At 39.1% G+C, this 15,942-nt stretch overlaps 1 protein-coding gene across 1 annotated transcript in view; it reads right to left on the reverse strand.

Moving 5' to 3' along the window:
* Nucleotides 1–15,942, reverse strand: part of LOC126283129 (RNA-binding motif protein, X-linked 2-like) — a 44,513-nt gene extending 28,571 nt beyond the window's left edge. The window contains exon 1 of the mRNA XM_049982248.1: nucleotides 15,769–15,942. Within this exon, the coding sequence (XP_049838205.1) occupies nucleotides 15,769–15,782 (14 nt within the window). The 5' untranslated portion in view covers nucleotides 15,783–15,942. The remainder of the gene's footprint in view (nucleotides 1–15,768) is intronic.

The following is a 15,942-nucleotide window of genomic DNA, read 5'->3' on the forward strand; positions in this document are numbered from 1 at the left end:
ATGTCACTTAATGAACAAAACATGAAAGGACAGAATATTAGACCATCTCTTTTATTGGACTGAAGAGTACCTAGCAAGCAGAACAGAGTATCTCCTTCTTAAGTGAGAGAAATGTTCAGATGTAAAAGAAACTTCAGGCATAATCCAAGGGAATGTTACTGGTCACAATGTATTAAATGTACACTGATAACATCAGAAAATCCATCAGGTTACAGGTTCCTTGACTTGCACCTCAGGGTGGAGGGGTGTCAGGATTCGCTTAACTCGTCAAGGACCCACTACACACAGAAGTGGCTACATGGGTAGTGGGTGCCGAGTAGAGTGGACGGGGCACCTCTTTAGATTAGAGGAAAGTGAAGGTGTAGAAACACATGGTCAGTCTCAAAGGGTGCTCGTCAAACACAGGGTGAGGGTAAACCTGCAAAACACTGGTGTTAAAGCTGCAAACTGTCCTACCTTTCCTGGGAAATAATCCGAACTCTAAGTGCAGCAGAAATCATTACATGCAGTGAAAATTGGCTAAGCCCAGAGATGAATTCAGGCAAAGTTTTTATCAAGGAACTAATGGTGTTCAGGAAGGATAGATTAACTTAGATGGTGATGGCATGTTTGTTGCTGTTAAAAGCAGTTTAATGTTGTACTGAAATTGAGGTAGATAGTTGTGATGAGTTAGTATGGGTACACATTATACTCAACAACCAGAATAATAAGAAACTTGTTCCTATTACCGACTCTCTGAGTGAGATGATATCATTGCTGAAGGGCTCACGGAAAATTTAAAAATCTGGGTCTCATTTCAAATAGGTACCCAACTCGCACACTTATAGTTGGAAGTGACTTCAATCTACTGTCAGTAAGTTGGCAAAAATACATTTTTACGGTTGATGTATGCATAAAACATCATCTGAAATTGTACTAAACGCTTTCTCTGAAAATTATAGGAGCCCATACAAAGTGTAAATGATTGCAATAACATACTAGACCTCCCGGCAACAAACAATCCAGAGCAAATACAGAATGGCATGATGGATTAATGGATTGGCAGCACAGGGTCATTATAGTGAGACTGGATATTGTAGCATCCAAATACACTAAAAATAAAAACAAAATATCTCTATTTACAAAAGCAGGTGAAAATTCACTTGACACCTTCCTAAGAGACTGTTTCAATTCCTTCCAAACTGACTATGTAAGTGTAGACCAAACATGCCTTAGATTCAGAGAAATTATATTTATGGCATCTGAGAGATGCATACCAAGTAAATTAATAGGAGATGAAACAGATCATCCATAGTACACAAAACAGGTCAGAACACTGTTGCCGAAGCAATGAAAAGGTGTATCAGATTTTATTTATTTATTTAATTTATTTACAGGTCAAGTACAGTAGGACCAAATTGAGAAGCAAATCCCCAAGGTCATGAAACGTGTCAGTACATGAAATTACAACAAAAAGTAATAAAATATAAAAATAAAATGTTTATGAAACCAAAAAAATTCGCACCATAAGTAAATGCAATCAACAATACAACAAGAATCAGCTTAATTTTTCAAGGAACTATTTGACAGAACTGAAGGAGTGACCCACGAGGAAACTCTTCAGTTTTGATTTGAAAGCGCATGAATTACTGATAAGATTTTTGAATTCTTGTAGTACCTTATTGAAAATGGATGCAGCAGCATACTGCACACCGTTCTGCATAAGAGTTAAGGAAGTCTGATCCAAATGCAGGTTTGATTCCTGCCAACTATTAGTTGAGTGAAAGCTGCTTATTCTTGGGAATAAGCCAATACTGTTAACAAGAAATGGCAGTAAGGAATATATATTTTGAGAGCCCAATGTCAAAATACCCAGACTAGTGAACAGGGGACGACAAAAGTTTCGTGAACTTACATCACTTATTGCCCAAACCGCCTGTTTCTGAGCCAAAAATATCTTTTTAGAATGGGAAGAGTTGTCCAAAAATATAATGCCATATGCAAAGACTAATTTTCATGCCAAATGATCACTCGCTTCAGATACCCTTCGAATAGCAAAAATAGCAGCAATAAGTTTTTAACAAGATCCTGAACGTGGACTTTCCACAACAGTTTACTATCTATCTGAACACCTAGAAATTTGAACTATTCAGTTTCACTAATCATATGACCATTCTGTAAAATTAAAATGTCAGGTTTTGTTGAATTGTGTGTTAGAAACTGTAAAAACTGAGTCTTACTGTGGGGTGAAACCGAGCCAATGGTGCGCACATCATCATTTACTACCAAGCTAGTGTCATCAGCAAACAGAAATATTTTAGTTATCGATAATACTAGAGAGCATATCATTTATATAAATAAGGTAAATAAGGAACCGGAGTGGCCGCAACACTGATCCCTGGGGCACCCCCCCCCCCCCCCATTTGACCGTACCCACTAAGACCCCACATCACAGCCATTCTCAATATTGTGATAATGACCTTTTGCTGTCTGTTGCTAAAGTAAGAGATGAACCAACTGTGAGCTACTCCCCGTATTCCGTAATGGGTCCAACTTCTGGAGCAATATTCTGTGATCAACACAATCAAATGCCTAAGTTAAATTAAAAAAAAAGCATGCCTAGTGTTTGAAACCTTTTGCTTAACCCATCCAGTACCTCACAGAGAAAAGGGAATATAGCATTTCCCACTGTTAAATGACTTCTAAAGCTGAACTGTACATTTGATAGCAGATCGTGTGATATTAAATGATCAATTATCCTTACATACACAGCCTTTTCAATAACTTTAGTAAACACTGATGGCATAGAAACAGGTCTAAAATTGTCAACATTATCCCTTTCTCCTGTTTTATAAAGTGGCTTTACTACTGAGTACTTTAACTGTTCGGGAAACTGACCGACCATTCTTAAAGCAAAAATTACAAATATGGCTAAATACAGGGCTAACATGTGCTACACAGTACTTTAATATTCTGCTAGGCACTCCATCATATACGTGAGAGTTCTTAGTCTTCAGTGATTTAATTATTGAATCGACCTCCGCATTGTCTGTACCACAGAGGAGTATTTCAGACATCAATCTCAGAAAGGCATTTGCCAAGAGAGTTATATGAGACCCTGTTAATACTGTACATATATCTGATTTAACAGTAAAAGAAATATTTTTACTACAAACTGACTTTATGTTGTTGACATTGTGCTGCTGACCAGACACTTACATCACAACTGACCACGTGGTTTTAATTTTATCCTGTGAATTAGCTATTCTATTTGCATACCACATACTCTATGCCTTTCTAACAACATTTTTAAGCACCTTACTGTACTGTTTGTAATGGACCACTGTAGCTTGATTGTGACTACTTCTAACATTTTGATGTAATTCCCACTTTGTACTACATGATATCGTTATCCCACTATTCAGCCAGCCAGGCTGCCTTTTACTGCTAGTATCCCATTTAGAACATTCCAATGGAAAGCAACTTTCGAAGAGCACGAGAAATGTGTTAAGGAAAGTGTTATATTTGTCATTTATGTTATTGGCACTATAAACATCCTGCCATTCTTGTTGCTTGACGAGGTTTAAAAACTCTCTATTGCTGTTGGATTAACTTTCCTACATAGTTTGTAATCGTATGTGACATTTGTTTGAGGACAAAAGACTTTTAGTGTTAAAATTTTTGCATCATGGCATAAAAGACCATTCACCATTTTACTAACAGAATGCCCATCTAAAGAACACAAATCTCCAACACTGCTGATGTTCTACAGAACCTCAAAGTTTAGCTTGGAACTCAATGTGAGATGCATTTAATAGTTTCCACAGTGAAACTCTGATTCAAAATCTGGCATAAAATCCAAAAAGATTCTGGTCATATGTAAAGTAAACCAGTTGCAACACACAATCAATACCTTAATTATGTGACAGCAATGCTAATGTTACCGTAACAGCACCACTAAAGCAGAGTTACTAAACCCACTTTTTTAAAATTCCTTGACCAAAGATGATGCAGTAAATGTTAAGAAATCAAATCATGAACAGCTGCCAACAGAAGTAACTTGGTTGGTGTTGCGAAGTAACTTAAGTCACTTAATAAAGGAAAGTCTTTCAGGCCAGACAGTATACCAGTTAAGTTCCTTTTGAAGTATGCTAATGTAATAGCTCTGAATTTAACAATCATACACAACACTTGCTTGACCAAAGATCCATACCTAAGGATGGGATAGTTGCACATGTCATACCAATACACATGAAAGCAAAAAGAAGTCCACAACATGGACATCAATTTGCAGTAAGATTTTGAAGAGAACAATGTATTCATGCAAAGTGAGCACAGATTAAGAAAATATCATTCTTGTGAAATACAACTGGTCTCTTATTACCACGAAGTAATGAATACTACTGACAAGGGCTCTTGAGTTGATTCCATATTTATAGATTTCAAGAAGACTTTTGACACCATTCCTGAAAAGCGGATTTTAGTCACTGCGTGTCTATGGAGAATCATCTCAGTTGTGCAACTAGATTTGTGATTTTCTGTCAGAAAGGCCACAGTTTGTAGTAACTGTTAAGAAGTCATCTAGTGAAACATAAGTGATAAGTTGTCTGGCATTCTCCAAGGGAGAATTACAGGCCTCCTGCTGTTCCTAATTCATAGACATGACTTGGGGAACATTATGAACAGCAGTCTTAGATTGTTTGCTGATGATTCTGTCATTTACAATCTAATAAATTCATCAAAAGGTCAATATGAATTACGAAATAATTTAGACTAGATATGTGTATGGTGCAAAAAGTGGAAGATAACTCTCAAGAATAAAATGTTTGATGTCCTCTGCATGAGTACGAAAAAGAAACCATTAAATTTTGGATAAATCATGTTGTTGTTGTGGTCTTCAGTCCTGAGACTGGTTTGATGCAGCTCTCCATGCTACTCTACCCTGTGCAAGCTTCTTCATCTCCTAGTACCCACTGCAACCTATATCCTTCTGAATCTGCTTGATGTATTCATCTCTTGGTCTCCCTCTACGATTTTTACCCTCCACGCTGCCCTCCAATACTAAATTGGTGATCCCTTGATGCCTCAGAACATGTCCTACCAACCGACCCCTTCTTCTGGTAAAGTTGTGCCACAAACGTCTCTTCTCCCCCCAATCCCATTCAATACTTCCCCATTAGTTATGTGATCTACCCATCTAATCTTCAGCATTCTTCTGTAGCACATTTCGAAAGCTTCTATTCTCTTCTTGTCCAAACTATTTATCGTCCATGTTTAACTTCCATACACAGCTACACTCCATACAAATACTTTCAGAAATGACTTCCTGACACTTAAATCTATACTCGATGTTAACAAATTTCTCTTCGTCAGAAACGGTTTCCTTTCCATTGCCAGTCTACATTTTATATCGTCTCTACTTCGACCATCATCAGTTATTTTGCTCCCCAAATAGCAAAACTCCTTTACTACTTTAAGTGTCTCATTTCCTAATATAATTCCCTCAGCTTCACCCGAATTAATTGGACTACATTCCATTATCCTCGTTTTGCTTTTGTTTATGTTCATCTAATATACTCCTCTCAAGACCCTGTGCATTCCATTCAACTGCTCTTCCAAGTCCTTTGTTGTCTCTGACAGAATTACAATGTCATCAGCGAATTTCAAAGTTTTTATTTCTTCTCCAAGGATTTTGATACCTACTCTGAATTTTTCTTTTGTTTCCTTTACTGCTTGCTCAATATACAGATTGAATAACATCGGGGAGAGGCTACAGCCCTGCCTTACTCCCTTTCCAACCACTGCTTCCCTTTCATGTCCTTCGACTCTTATAACTGCCATCTGGTTTCTGTACAAATTGTAAATAGCCTTTCGTTCCCTGTATTTTACCCCTGCCACCTTCAGAATTTGAAAGAGAGTATTCCAGTCAACATTGTCAGAAGCTTTCTCTAAGTCTACAAATGCTAGAAACGTAGGTTTGCCTTTCATTAATCTTTCTTCTAAGATAAGTCGTAAGGTCAGTATTGCCTCAGGTGTTCCACTATTTCTACGAAATCCAAACTGGTCTTCCCCGAGGTCGGCTTCTACTAGTTTTTCCATTTGTCTGTAAAGAATTTGTGTTAGAATTTTGCAGCTGTGGCTTATTAAACGGATTGTTCGGTAATTTTCACATCTGTCAACATCTGCTTTCTTTGGGATTGGAATTATTATATTCTTCTTGAAGTCTGAGGGTATTTCGCCTGTTTTATACATCTTGCTCACCAGATGGTGGAGTTTTGTCAGGACTGGCTCTCCCAAGGCCGTCAGTAGTTCCTATGGAATGTTGTCTACTCCAGGGGCCTTGTTTCGACTCAGGTCTTTCAGTGCTCTGTCAAACTCTTCATGCAGTATCGTATCTCCTATTTCATATTCATCTACATACTCTTCCATTTCCATAATATTGTCCTCACGTACATCGCCCTTGTATAGACCCTCTATATACTCCTTCCACCTTTCTGCTTTCTCTTCTTTGCCTCTACATCCTTAAATTTGTCCTCTAGCCATCCCTGCTTAGCCATTTTGCACTTCCTGTCGATCTCATTTTTGAGATGTTTGTATTCCTTTTTGCCAATTAAATTCAATATTTCTTCTGTCACCCAAGGATTTCTACTAGCCCTCGTCTTTTTACCTACTTGATCCTCTGCTGCCTTCACTACTTCATCCCTCAAAGCTACCCATTCTTCTTCTACTGTATTTCTTTTCCCCATTCCTGTCAATTGTTCCCTTATGCTCTCCCTGAAACTCTGTACAACCTCTGGTTCTTTCAGTTTATCCAGCTCCCATCTCCTTAAATTCCCACCTTTTTGCAGTTTCTTCAGTTTTAATCTACAGGTCATAACCAATAGATTGTGGTCAGAGTCCACATCTGCCCCTGGAAATGTCTTACAATTTAAAACCTGGTTCCTAAATCTCTGTCTTACCATTATATAATCTATCTGATACCTTTTAGTATCTCCAGGGTTCTTCCATGTATACAACCTTCTTTCATGATTTTTAAACCAAGTGTTAGCTATGATTAAGTTGTGCTCTGTGCAAAATTCTACCAGGAGACTTCCTCTTCCATTTCTTAGCCCCAATCCGTATCCACCTACTACGTTTCCTTCTCTGCCTTTTCCTACACCCGAATTCCAGTCACGCATGACTATTAAATTTTCATCTCCCTTCACTATCTGAATAATTTCTTTTATTTCATCATACATTCCTTCAATTTCTTCGTCATCTACAGAGCTAGTTGGCATATAAACTTGTACTACTACCGTAGGTGTGGGCTTCGTATCTATCTTGGCCACAATAATGCGTTCACTATACTGTTTGTAGTAGCTTACCCGCATTCCTATTTTCCTATTTATTATTAAACCTACTCCTGTGTTACCCCTATTTGATTTTGTGTTTATAACCCTGTAGTCACCTGACCAGAAATCTTGTTCTTCCTGCCACCGAACTTCACTAATTCCCACTATATCTAACTTTAACCTATCCATTTCCCTTTTTAAATTTTCTAACCTACCTGCCCGATTAAGGGATCTGACATTCCACGCTCTGATCCGTAGAACGCCAGTTTTTTTCCTCTTGATAATGACATCCTCTTGAGTGGTCCCCGCCCGGAGATCCGAATTGGAGACTAGTTTACCTCCGGAATATTTTACCCAAGAAGACGCCATCATCATTTACACATACAGTAAAGCTGCATGCCTTCGGGAAAATTTACGGCCGTAGTTTCCCCTTGCTTTCAGCCGTTCGCAGTACCAGCACAGCAAGGCTGTTTTGGTTATTGTTACAAGGCCAGATCAGTCAATCATCCAGACTGTTGCCCTTGCAACTACTGAAAAGGCTGCTGCCCCTCTTCAGGAACCACATGTTTGTCTGGCCTCTTAACATATACCCCTCCGTTGTGGTTGTACGGATATCTGTATCCGTGAGGCACGCAAGCTTCCCCACCAACGGCAAGGTCCATGGTTCAAGGGGCAGAGGGGGGCGATAAATCATAACTACTACAAATTTAAAGATTGTCAATTCAATTACATACCAGCGTATTACTATTAGGTAACAACTTAAATTGGAACAACCACACAGAAAATCTTTTTGGAGCAGGTGAGCCAAACACTGTGTTTTATTGGGAGAACACTTAAAAGATCCAACAACTCTACTAAATCTATGCTAGGCTTGTCAGTCCTCTTACTACAGTATTGGTGTGTGGTCCTCCTGTGGTGTCGGGGGGGGGGGGGGGGGGGGGGCTAGAATAGAGCTGTAGTGATCCCTTGTCTGTTGTGAAAGGTGACTAAAAGGAGTCTTCCATTTAGTTACGCTTTTACATTGATGACTTGGCTAGTATTAGGACACCTGTTAGTCTTAGTTCATCTCCTGAATTTTCCCTCAACTAACTTTATTACTTATGGTTCATTTCCAAGGCATGACCTCCATTTTTCTAAATTTTACAGAAGAGTGGGCCAGTTGGGGGGAAGGACACCACATGCTGTGGTCTGCTGCATCTGAAATCCAAGAAGGTAGCCAATCCATCATGTTAATCCTTTCCACATGCTATTTGAGAGTGGAACGGCCAAAACAATAGTCTGACAGTGGTTCTGGGAACCTTCTGCCAAGCACTTGGATGTGAATTGCAGAATACTGATGTAAATGAAGATGTAATCCGTTGTATACCAAGAAGTTGCAATGATAAAAATTGTAATGAAATGCAGTGAGACTACAGGAGTTTTGGCACTTGGCTCACATATTGCTGGTTGGTCCTCAACATAAAAACATGTAATGTATTGCGCATAAATAACTGGAAAGAGCTGTCATTGTTTGATTACATGATTGTAATTATAATTAGTCAAAATGAACAAGCAATCTGGCTTGATAGAATTCCCACTGAAGATGCTGTAGAATTAACGTATTAGGTCATGTTTATCAAGAACCTTCTGTGCAGTGAATGCCAAGGTGACAGGAAAAAAGCAATGGTCACACGTTCTGCTAATAAAATAGGTAAAAGAATTGATGCATAGACCAATATCCCCAACATCCATCTGCTGCAGAACCATGGAGGATTTTCTAAGCACAAACAGTGTATTTTCGGGAAGGAATGAAACTGTGCTTAAACAATCTGTAGTGTCGTCTACCTAAATTTCCAAGTGGTATTTGACATTGTCCTACATTGTTAAGTAAAAAGCAATATACGACTGCACCGAGTATCTTCACAAATATGTGACTGGTTCGAATAGCATTTGACTAATATAACCCAGTACGCTACACTGGGAACTGAATGTTCATCAGCAGTGAAAGCAACATTTGCATATGCCCAAGGAACCGAGGAAGTGTAATAAGATGGCTAATGTTCCCACTGAGCATAAAACAGAATTCCCAAACCAAAAGGTGAGGTTCTCACAAAATCCTCTTGATTAAATTTAGAGAATCAGTATTTGAGGAAGGCTGAGTAACAATTCCACTGCATCCACTGTATATTTCTCACTGTTGTTGTTGTTGTTGCCCACTGGTATCATTAAAATAAAGTGAGATTAGGAAAAACAGCAATCCATATGTAATTCCTCTTGCTCTACAGAGGAAAGGAATACAACAGAAAATCACTGATCTTGTAAAACATATCCTTTTCATTCAGTGCACTGTAGTTTGCTGACTACATGTTGATGTAGTACTACAACACTGCCCATGTTCACAAACACACGGTCTGATAAAAAAAAATTAAGCACCCAGAAGACAATGCTGCACGTCAATGCACCACAGGCATTACTCATTAGAATTGCAATTCCCTGTAATAAGGTAGAATGGCCACCAGAGTTCATTAGCATTGTTACCAGGCCTGGTATGGTATATAAGGGATGACAACAGCATCAGATGCTGAGTGATGCATGTAAACAATGCAGAGATGTCGCATACTCTTTTGAGACAGTGTTATCAGCACCTGACAGTATTAAAGGGACCTCCTTTTGGGACTCCATCTGGCCAGCTGGTGATTTAACGCAATATCCAGATTTCACTGGATGTGACAGTGGCCCAATGATGAACTAAGTGGGAAACTGAGGGCAGGCATACTTACTGTCAAGTTGATAGTTGACCACTTCTGACCACCACTAAGCATAAAACTGTGTTGTGCACCAAGCATCTGTGTCTGCCATCAGAGAAAAACTAGCCTTATGGGCTCATTGCAACATTCTGTCATCCCACACCATTGGTAGTCAGCAACAAGCAGCAGCCGCACAAAGAAATTACCTCCCAGACACAGGATGCCTTTAACACCGTAATACAAATGCTGCATTTGGAGTGGTGCAAGGTCTGGGAAGCATGAATTGTTTTAGAATGGTGTCATACAGTGTTCAGTAATGAACCAAGTTCCGCATTACTCCAGATGACCATTGGTTGGTGAGTATAGTGGAGACTTGGGGAGAGGTCCCATTCTTCTGGAGTTACTTGTGGCATCACAGTGAGGGTAGCTGTTGCTTATAACTTCGGTTTGTGACTGGTAATAACTGAGGGAATTCTTGACAACACAATGGTACATCAGTGACATCCTTTGTCCTTGTGTGGTATGTTACTCTCAAGTGACAGTATCAAGGTGACATTTTTCAACAAGACATGCTTGTCCAAAAATGGCTTAAGTCACTATGAACTGTCTACATGATGTTGTGGTGCTCCTGTGGCTAGCATGATCCCCAGATCTGCCAACTCTGTCCCAGACGTCAAGGATCAGTTACAATAGTTGTGGGCCAGCATGTCTCAGGAGAGGATACGATGGCTTTCTGACACCTTCTGCAACTGAATCAGTGCAATGACCCACACCAGAATGGGTGAAAATCATACTGGTTAGTGAGCTCATACTGCCAGGTTCTTAATCTGATTCAATTTTGTAATCACTGAAATAACATCACACACACTCTATCAAACAACAAAGTTCCATTTTGTTTCCTCCTTTCCTGCTGGCTGCACCCCCCCCCCCCCCCCCGGCAGTGTAAATAGCAATACACACTACCACCCAAGCCTTGAATTTTAAGTATTGGCCGAATCTTTCTTTCTTTTTTTTTTTTTTGTCAGGCAGTGTAAAGCTCAATACACAGTACCACCTAAACCTTGAAAGTACATCATCCTGAGAGGGGAAAAAATGTTACCATGTTTACCCATAAAATGATAAAACCCTCCCGGATATTGTCTCCACATTACCAATCATTGCCTTCTGTTTTAAACTTCAAAAGTTAAAGCATCTTTGTTAACCCAAAGGTACTGACTGGGGGAACTCTTGACAACACTCTGAGATCCTGTGCCCTCATGTGGTATGTTACTCTCATGTGACAGTATCATGGTGACATTTTTCAACAAGACAATGTTTGTCCACAAATGGCACAATCCGTCTTGCAACCAACATTGGAAAACTATCCCTTGTGTCCAACCACTATTTACTCCTACATCACCACTGGCAAAACAATCAAAATTAATGATACGGACACACAAGACTACTTTAGACATTAACCAACAGACATGTTTGAAAGCTTTACGGGAAGGGGGCTGGGTAGAGGGGTCCAAGTAAGGCAATAATTTCACAGGTAAACTCCTCGTGATTCTCAAGATAAACACGGCATAACCTACTTGTGATTCATCATTTAAACCCATGTGAGACTGTGCTGGCACAAATAACATAGAAGGGGTAGCATGTATACAAACTACACTTGGTGAAAACTAGTGCCACCAGGCAGGATGAGATAACTACCATCAAGCTGCTATCAACAGCTAACACTAACAGAAGAAGGTGTGATGCTTATTCAGTTCCTCTGTTCATCAATCAGGGAGACATCAGGATCCTGCACAGTGCTCAAACAGACTATTATTTGTTTACTACAGGTTATTTTCTCTCTCCTGATAACTGGCATTCTACGGATTGGAGCATGGAATGTCAGATCCCTTAATCGGGCAGGTAGGTTAGAAAATTTAAAAAGGGAAACGGATAGGTTAAAGTTAGATATAGTGGGAATTAGTGAAGTACGGTGGCAGGAGGAACAAGACTTTTGGTCAAGTGAATACAGGGTTATGAATACAAAATCAAATAGGGGTAATGCAGGAGTTGGTTTAATAGTGAATAAAAAAATAGGAGTGCAGGTAAGCTACTACAAACAGCATAGTGAATGCATTATTGTGTCCCAGATAGACACGAAGCCCACGCCTACTACAGTAGTACAAGTTTATATGCCAACTAGCTATGCCGATGACGAAGAAATTGAAGAAATGTATGATCAAATAAAAGAAATTATTCAGATAGTGAAGGGAGATGAAAATTTAATAGTCATGGGTGACTGGAATTCGGTAGTAGGAAAAGGGAGAGAAGGAAATGTAGTAGGTGAATAAGGATTGGGGGTAAGAAATGAAAGAGGAAGCCGCCTGGTAGAATTTTGCACAGAGCACAACTTAATCAGCTAACACTTAGTTCAAGAATCATAAAAGGTTGTATACATGGAAGAAGCCAGAAGATACTGGCGGTTTCAGGTAGAATATATAATGGTAAGACAGAGATTTAGGAACCAGGTTTTAAATTGTAAGACATTTCCAGGGGCAGATGTGGACTCTGACCACAATCTATTAGTTATGAACTGTAGATTAAAACTGAAGAAACTGCAAAAAGGTGGGAATTTAAGGAGATGGAACCTAGATAAACTGACTAAACCAGAGGTTGTACAGAGTTTTAGGGAGAGCATAAAGGAACAATTGACAGGAATGGGGGAAAGAAGTACAGTAGAAGAAGAATGGGTAGCTCTGAGGGATGAAGTAGTGAAGGCAGCAGAGGATCAAGTAGGTAAAAAGACGAGGGCTAATAGAAATCCTTGGGTAACAGAAGAAATACTGAATTTAATTGATGAAAGGAGAAAATATAAAAATGCAGTAAATGAAGCAGGCAAACAAGAATACAAACGCCTCAAAAATGAGATCTACAGGAAGTGCAAAATGGCTAAGCAGGGATGGCTAGAGGACAAATTTAAGGATGTAGAGGCAAAGAAGAGAAAGCAGAAAGGTGGAAGGAGTATATAGAGGGTCTATACAAGGGCGATGTACTTGAGGACAATATTATGGAAATGGAAGAGGATGTAGATGAAGATGAAATGGGAGATATGATTCTGTGTGAAGAGTTTGACAGAGCACTGAAAGACCTGAGTTGAAACAAGGCCCCGGGAGTGGACAACTTTCCCTTAGAACCGCTGATGGCCTTGGGAGAGCCAGTCGTGACAAAACTCTATCTGGTAAGCAAGATGTATGAGACAGGTGAAATGCCCTCAGACTTCAAGAAGAATGTAATAATTCCAATCCCAAAGAAAGCAGATGTTGACAGATGTGAAAATTACCGAACAATCCATTTAATAAGCCACAGCTGCAAAATTCTAACACAAATTCTTTACAGACAAATGGAAAAACTAGTAGAAGCCGACCTCGGGGAAGACCAGTTTGGATTTCGTAGAAATAGTGGAACACCTGAGGCAATACTGACCTTACGACTTATCTTAGAAGAAAGATTAATGAAAGGCAAACCTACGTTTCTAGCATTTGTAGACTTAGAGAAAGCTTCTGACAATGTTGACTGGAATACTCTCTTTCAAATTCTAAAGGTGGCAGGGGTAAAATACAGGGAACGAAAGGCTATTTACAATTTGTACAGAAACCAGATGGCAGTTATAAGAGTCGAAGGACATGAAAGGGAAGCAGTGGTTGGGAAGGGAGTAAGGCAGGGTTGTAGCCTCTCCCCGATGTTATTCAATCTGTATATTGAGCAAGCAGTAAAGGAAACAAAAGAAAAATTCAGAGTAGGTATCAAAATCCTTGGAGAAAAAATAAAAACTTTGAAATTCGCTGATGACATTGTAATTCTGTCAGAGACAGCAAAGGACTTGGAAGAGCAGTTGAATGGAATGCACAGGGTCTTGAGAGGAGTATATTAGATGAACATAAACAAAAGCAAAACGAGGATAATGGAATGTAGTCCAATTAATTCCGGTGAAGCTGAGGGAATTATATATGGAAATGAGACACTTAAAGTAGTAAAGGAGTTTTGCTATTTGGGGAGCAAAATAACTGATGATGGTCGAAGTAGAGACGATATAAAATGTAGACTGGCAATGGCAAGGAAAGCATTTCTGAAGAAGAGAAATTTGTTAACATCAAGCATAGATTTAAGTCTCAGGAAGTCACTTCTGAAAGTATTTGTATGGAGTGTAGCCACTTATGGAAGTGAAAAATGGACGATAAATAGTTTAGACAAGAAGAGAATAGAAGCTTTAGAAATGTGGTGCTATAGAAGAATGCTGATGATTAGATGGGTAGATCACATAACTAATGACGAGGTATTGAACAGGAGAAGAGAAGTTTGTGGCACAACTTGACTAGAAGAAGGGATTGGTTGTAGGACATGTTCTGAGGCATCAAGGGATCACCAATTTAGCATTGGAGGGCAGTGTGGAGGGTAAAAATCGTAGAGGGAGACCAAGAGATGAATACATTAAACAGATTCAGAAGGATGTGGGTTGCAGTGGGTACTGGGAGATGAAGAAGCTTGCACAGGATAGAGTAGCATGGAGAGCTGCATCAAAGCAGTCACAGGACTGAAAACAACAACAGGTTACTTGGATAATATTATGATATTATTCCACCATGGTTTTTCCACCGTTTTATATGCAATATTTCATCCACCTGCCACTTTTTATTCTATATTTATATCCATGTTTTGTTCTCTTTAAAGCTCTTCCTTCCATCAACTCTGAAGCGATTATGACAGTGTGCTTACTTTTGTGATCTAGGACTTCCTTATGTCCCTCACACCTTTCCCATATGCTATGCTTCCCTTCCCATAAAAACTGGCTTCTCCTTAGCTTTGGTTTAAGTGGGCTGCCAACACCCCTTCCCCATCCCAGCTTGGTGGTATGAGGAGGAGCTCAGGGGGACTGACTGGTTACATCATTTTAATCAGTATGATTGTCAAACTATGAGTGTTCTCTCAACTTGTCTCATGTACTATAGAACACTCTTAATAATATGGAAACAGCATTTATACTATTGTTTCATCACAGATGACTCATGTCATCTCTTATGGAGATTCGCGAGAGAATGGTCTTGCTCTGGACAGTGTCACCTGTTTCTGTCTTGGTGTCAATGGTTTATCACACACTATAAGCCCACATTACACACAGTATTATGAAGTAGAGATGAAGAACAAGCAAAAACATCAAGTACTCAACTTGTTAATATCTACCCAACATGAAATTAACATAAAAAGTCAGTTCAATGAAGACTGAACAAAGACTGATTAACTATTTGCCAGCTAAGTAAAATTAATTCTACTTTTGTGGTACATTTTTCAGCAGTGTTTACAAATGTGGGTTTCTTAGCTGGCTACACAGAATGAAACAATCGGACGAATCTGACGAAAGAAGCTATAATAAAAATGGTCTACAAATTAAGGACATACCTCGTTAATGGGGTATATGATGCAACGTCACGAAAGAAAGTGACACACTGAAGCCCCCAATAGAAAACTCAACAACATACAACAAACAAGATATTTACTTTCATAAAACTTCATAAGTGGCTAGACAAGTTGCAAATTATGAAAAACTTGCTGACTTCAAAAAAATATTTAACGTAATGTTGATTTACACTTCTCTGATGTTTATTCAGACCGCAATATTGTATAAAATGATGTAAGAGCTTAATTGAGCAACACTGAAAAGTAGAAGAAAAAAACATCTTCAATACTTCAATTACACTTACGTCAGGGGATTCATGGTTGTGATGTATTAATTACAATAAGTCCCTATTTCATGTTTCAGAAACTATCAGTAAAACAAGAACCTCAACAAGTAAACAAACCAAAGCGTAAACATTGAAACGAACAAGCTTTAAGTGAGCAAAGATCATATCACTGAAGATGATACCTTCCTGACT

Source organism: Schistocerca gregaria, chromosome 1 (genome assembly GCF_023897955.1).
Source record: "Schistocerca gregaria isolate iqSchGreg1 chromosome 1, iqSchGreg1.2, whole genome shotgun sequence".
In the NCBI taxonomy this organism is placed as follows: Eukaryota; Metazoa; Arthropoda; class Insecta; order Orthoptera; family Acrididae; genus Schistocerca; species Schistocerca gregaria.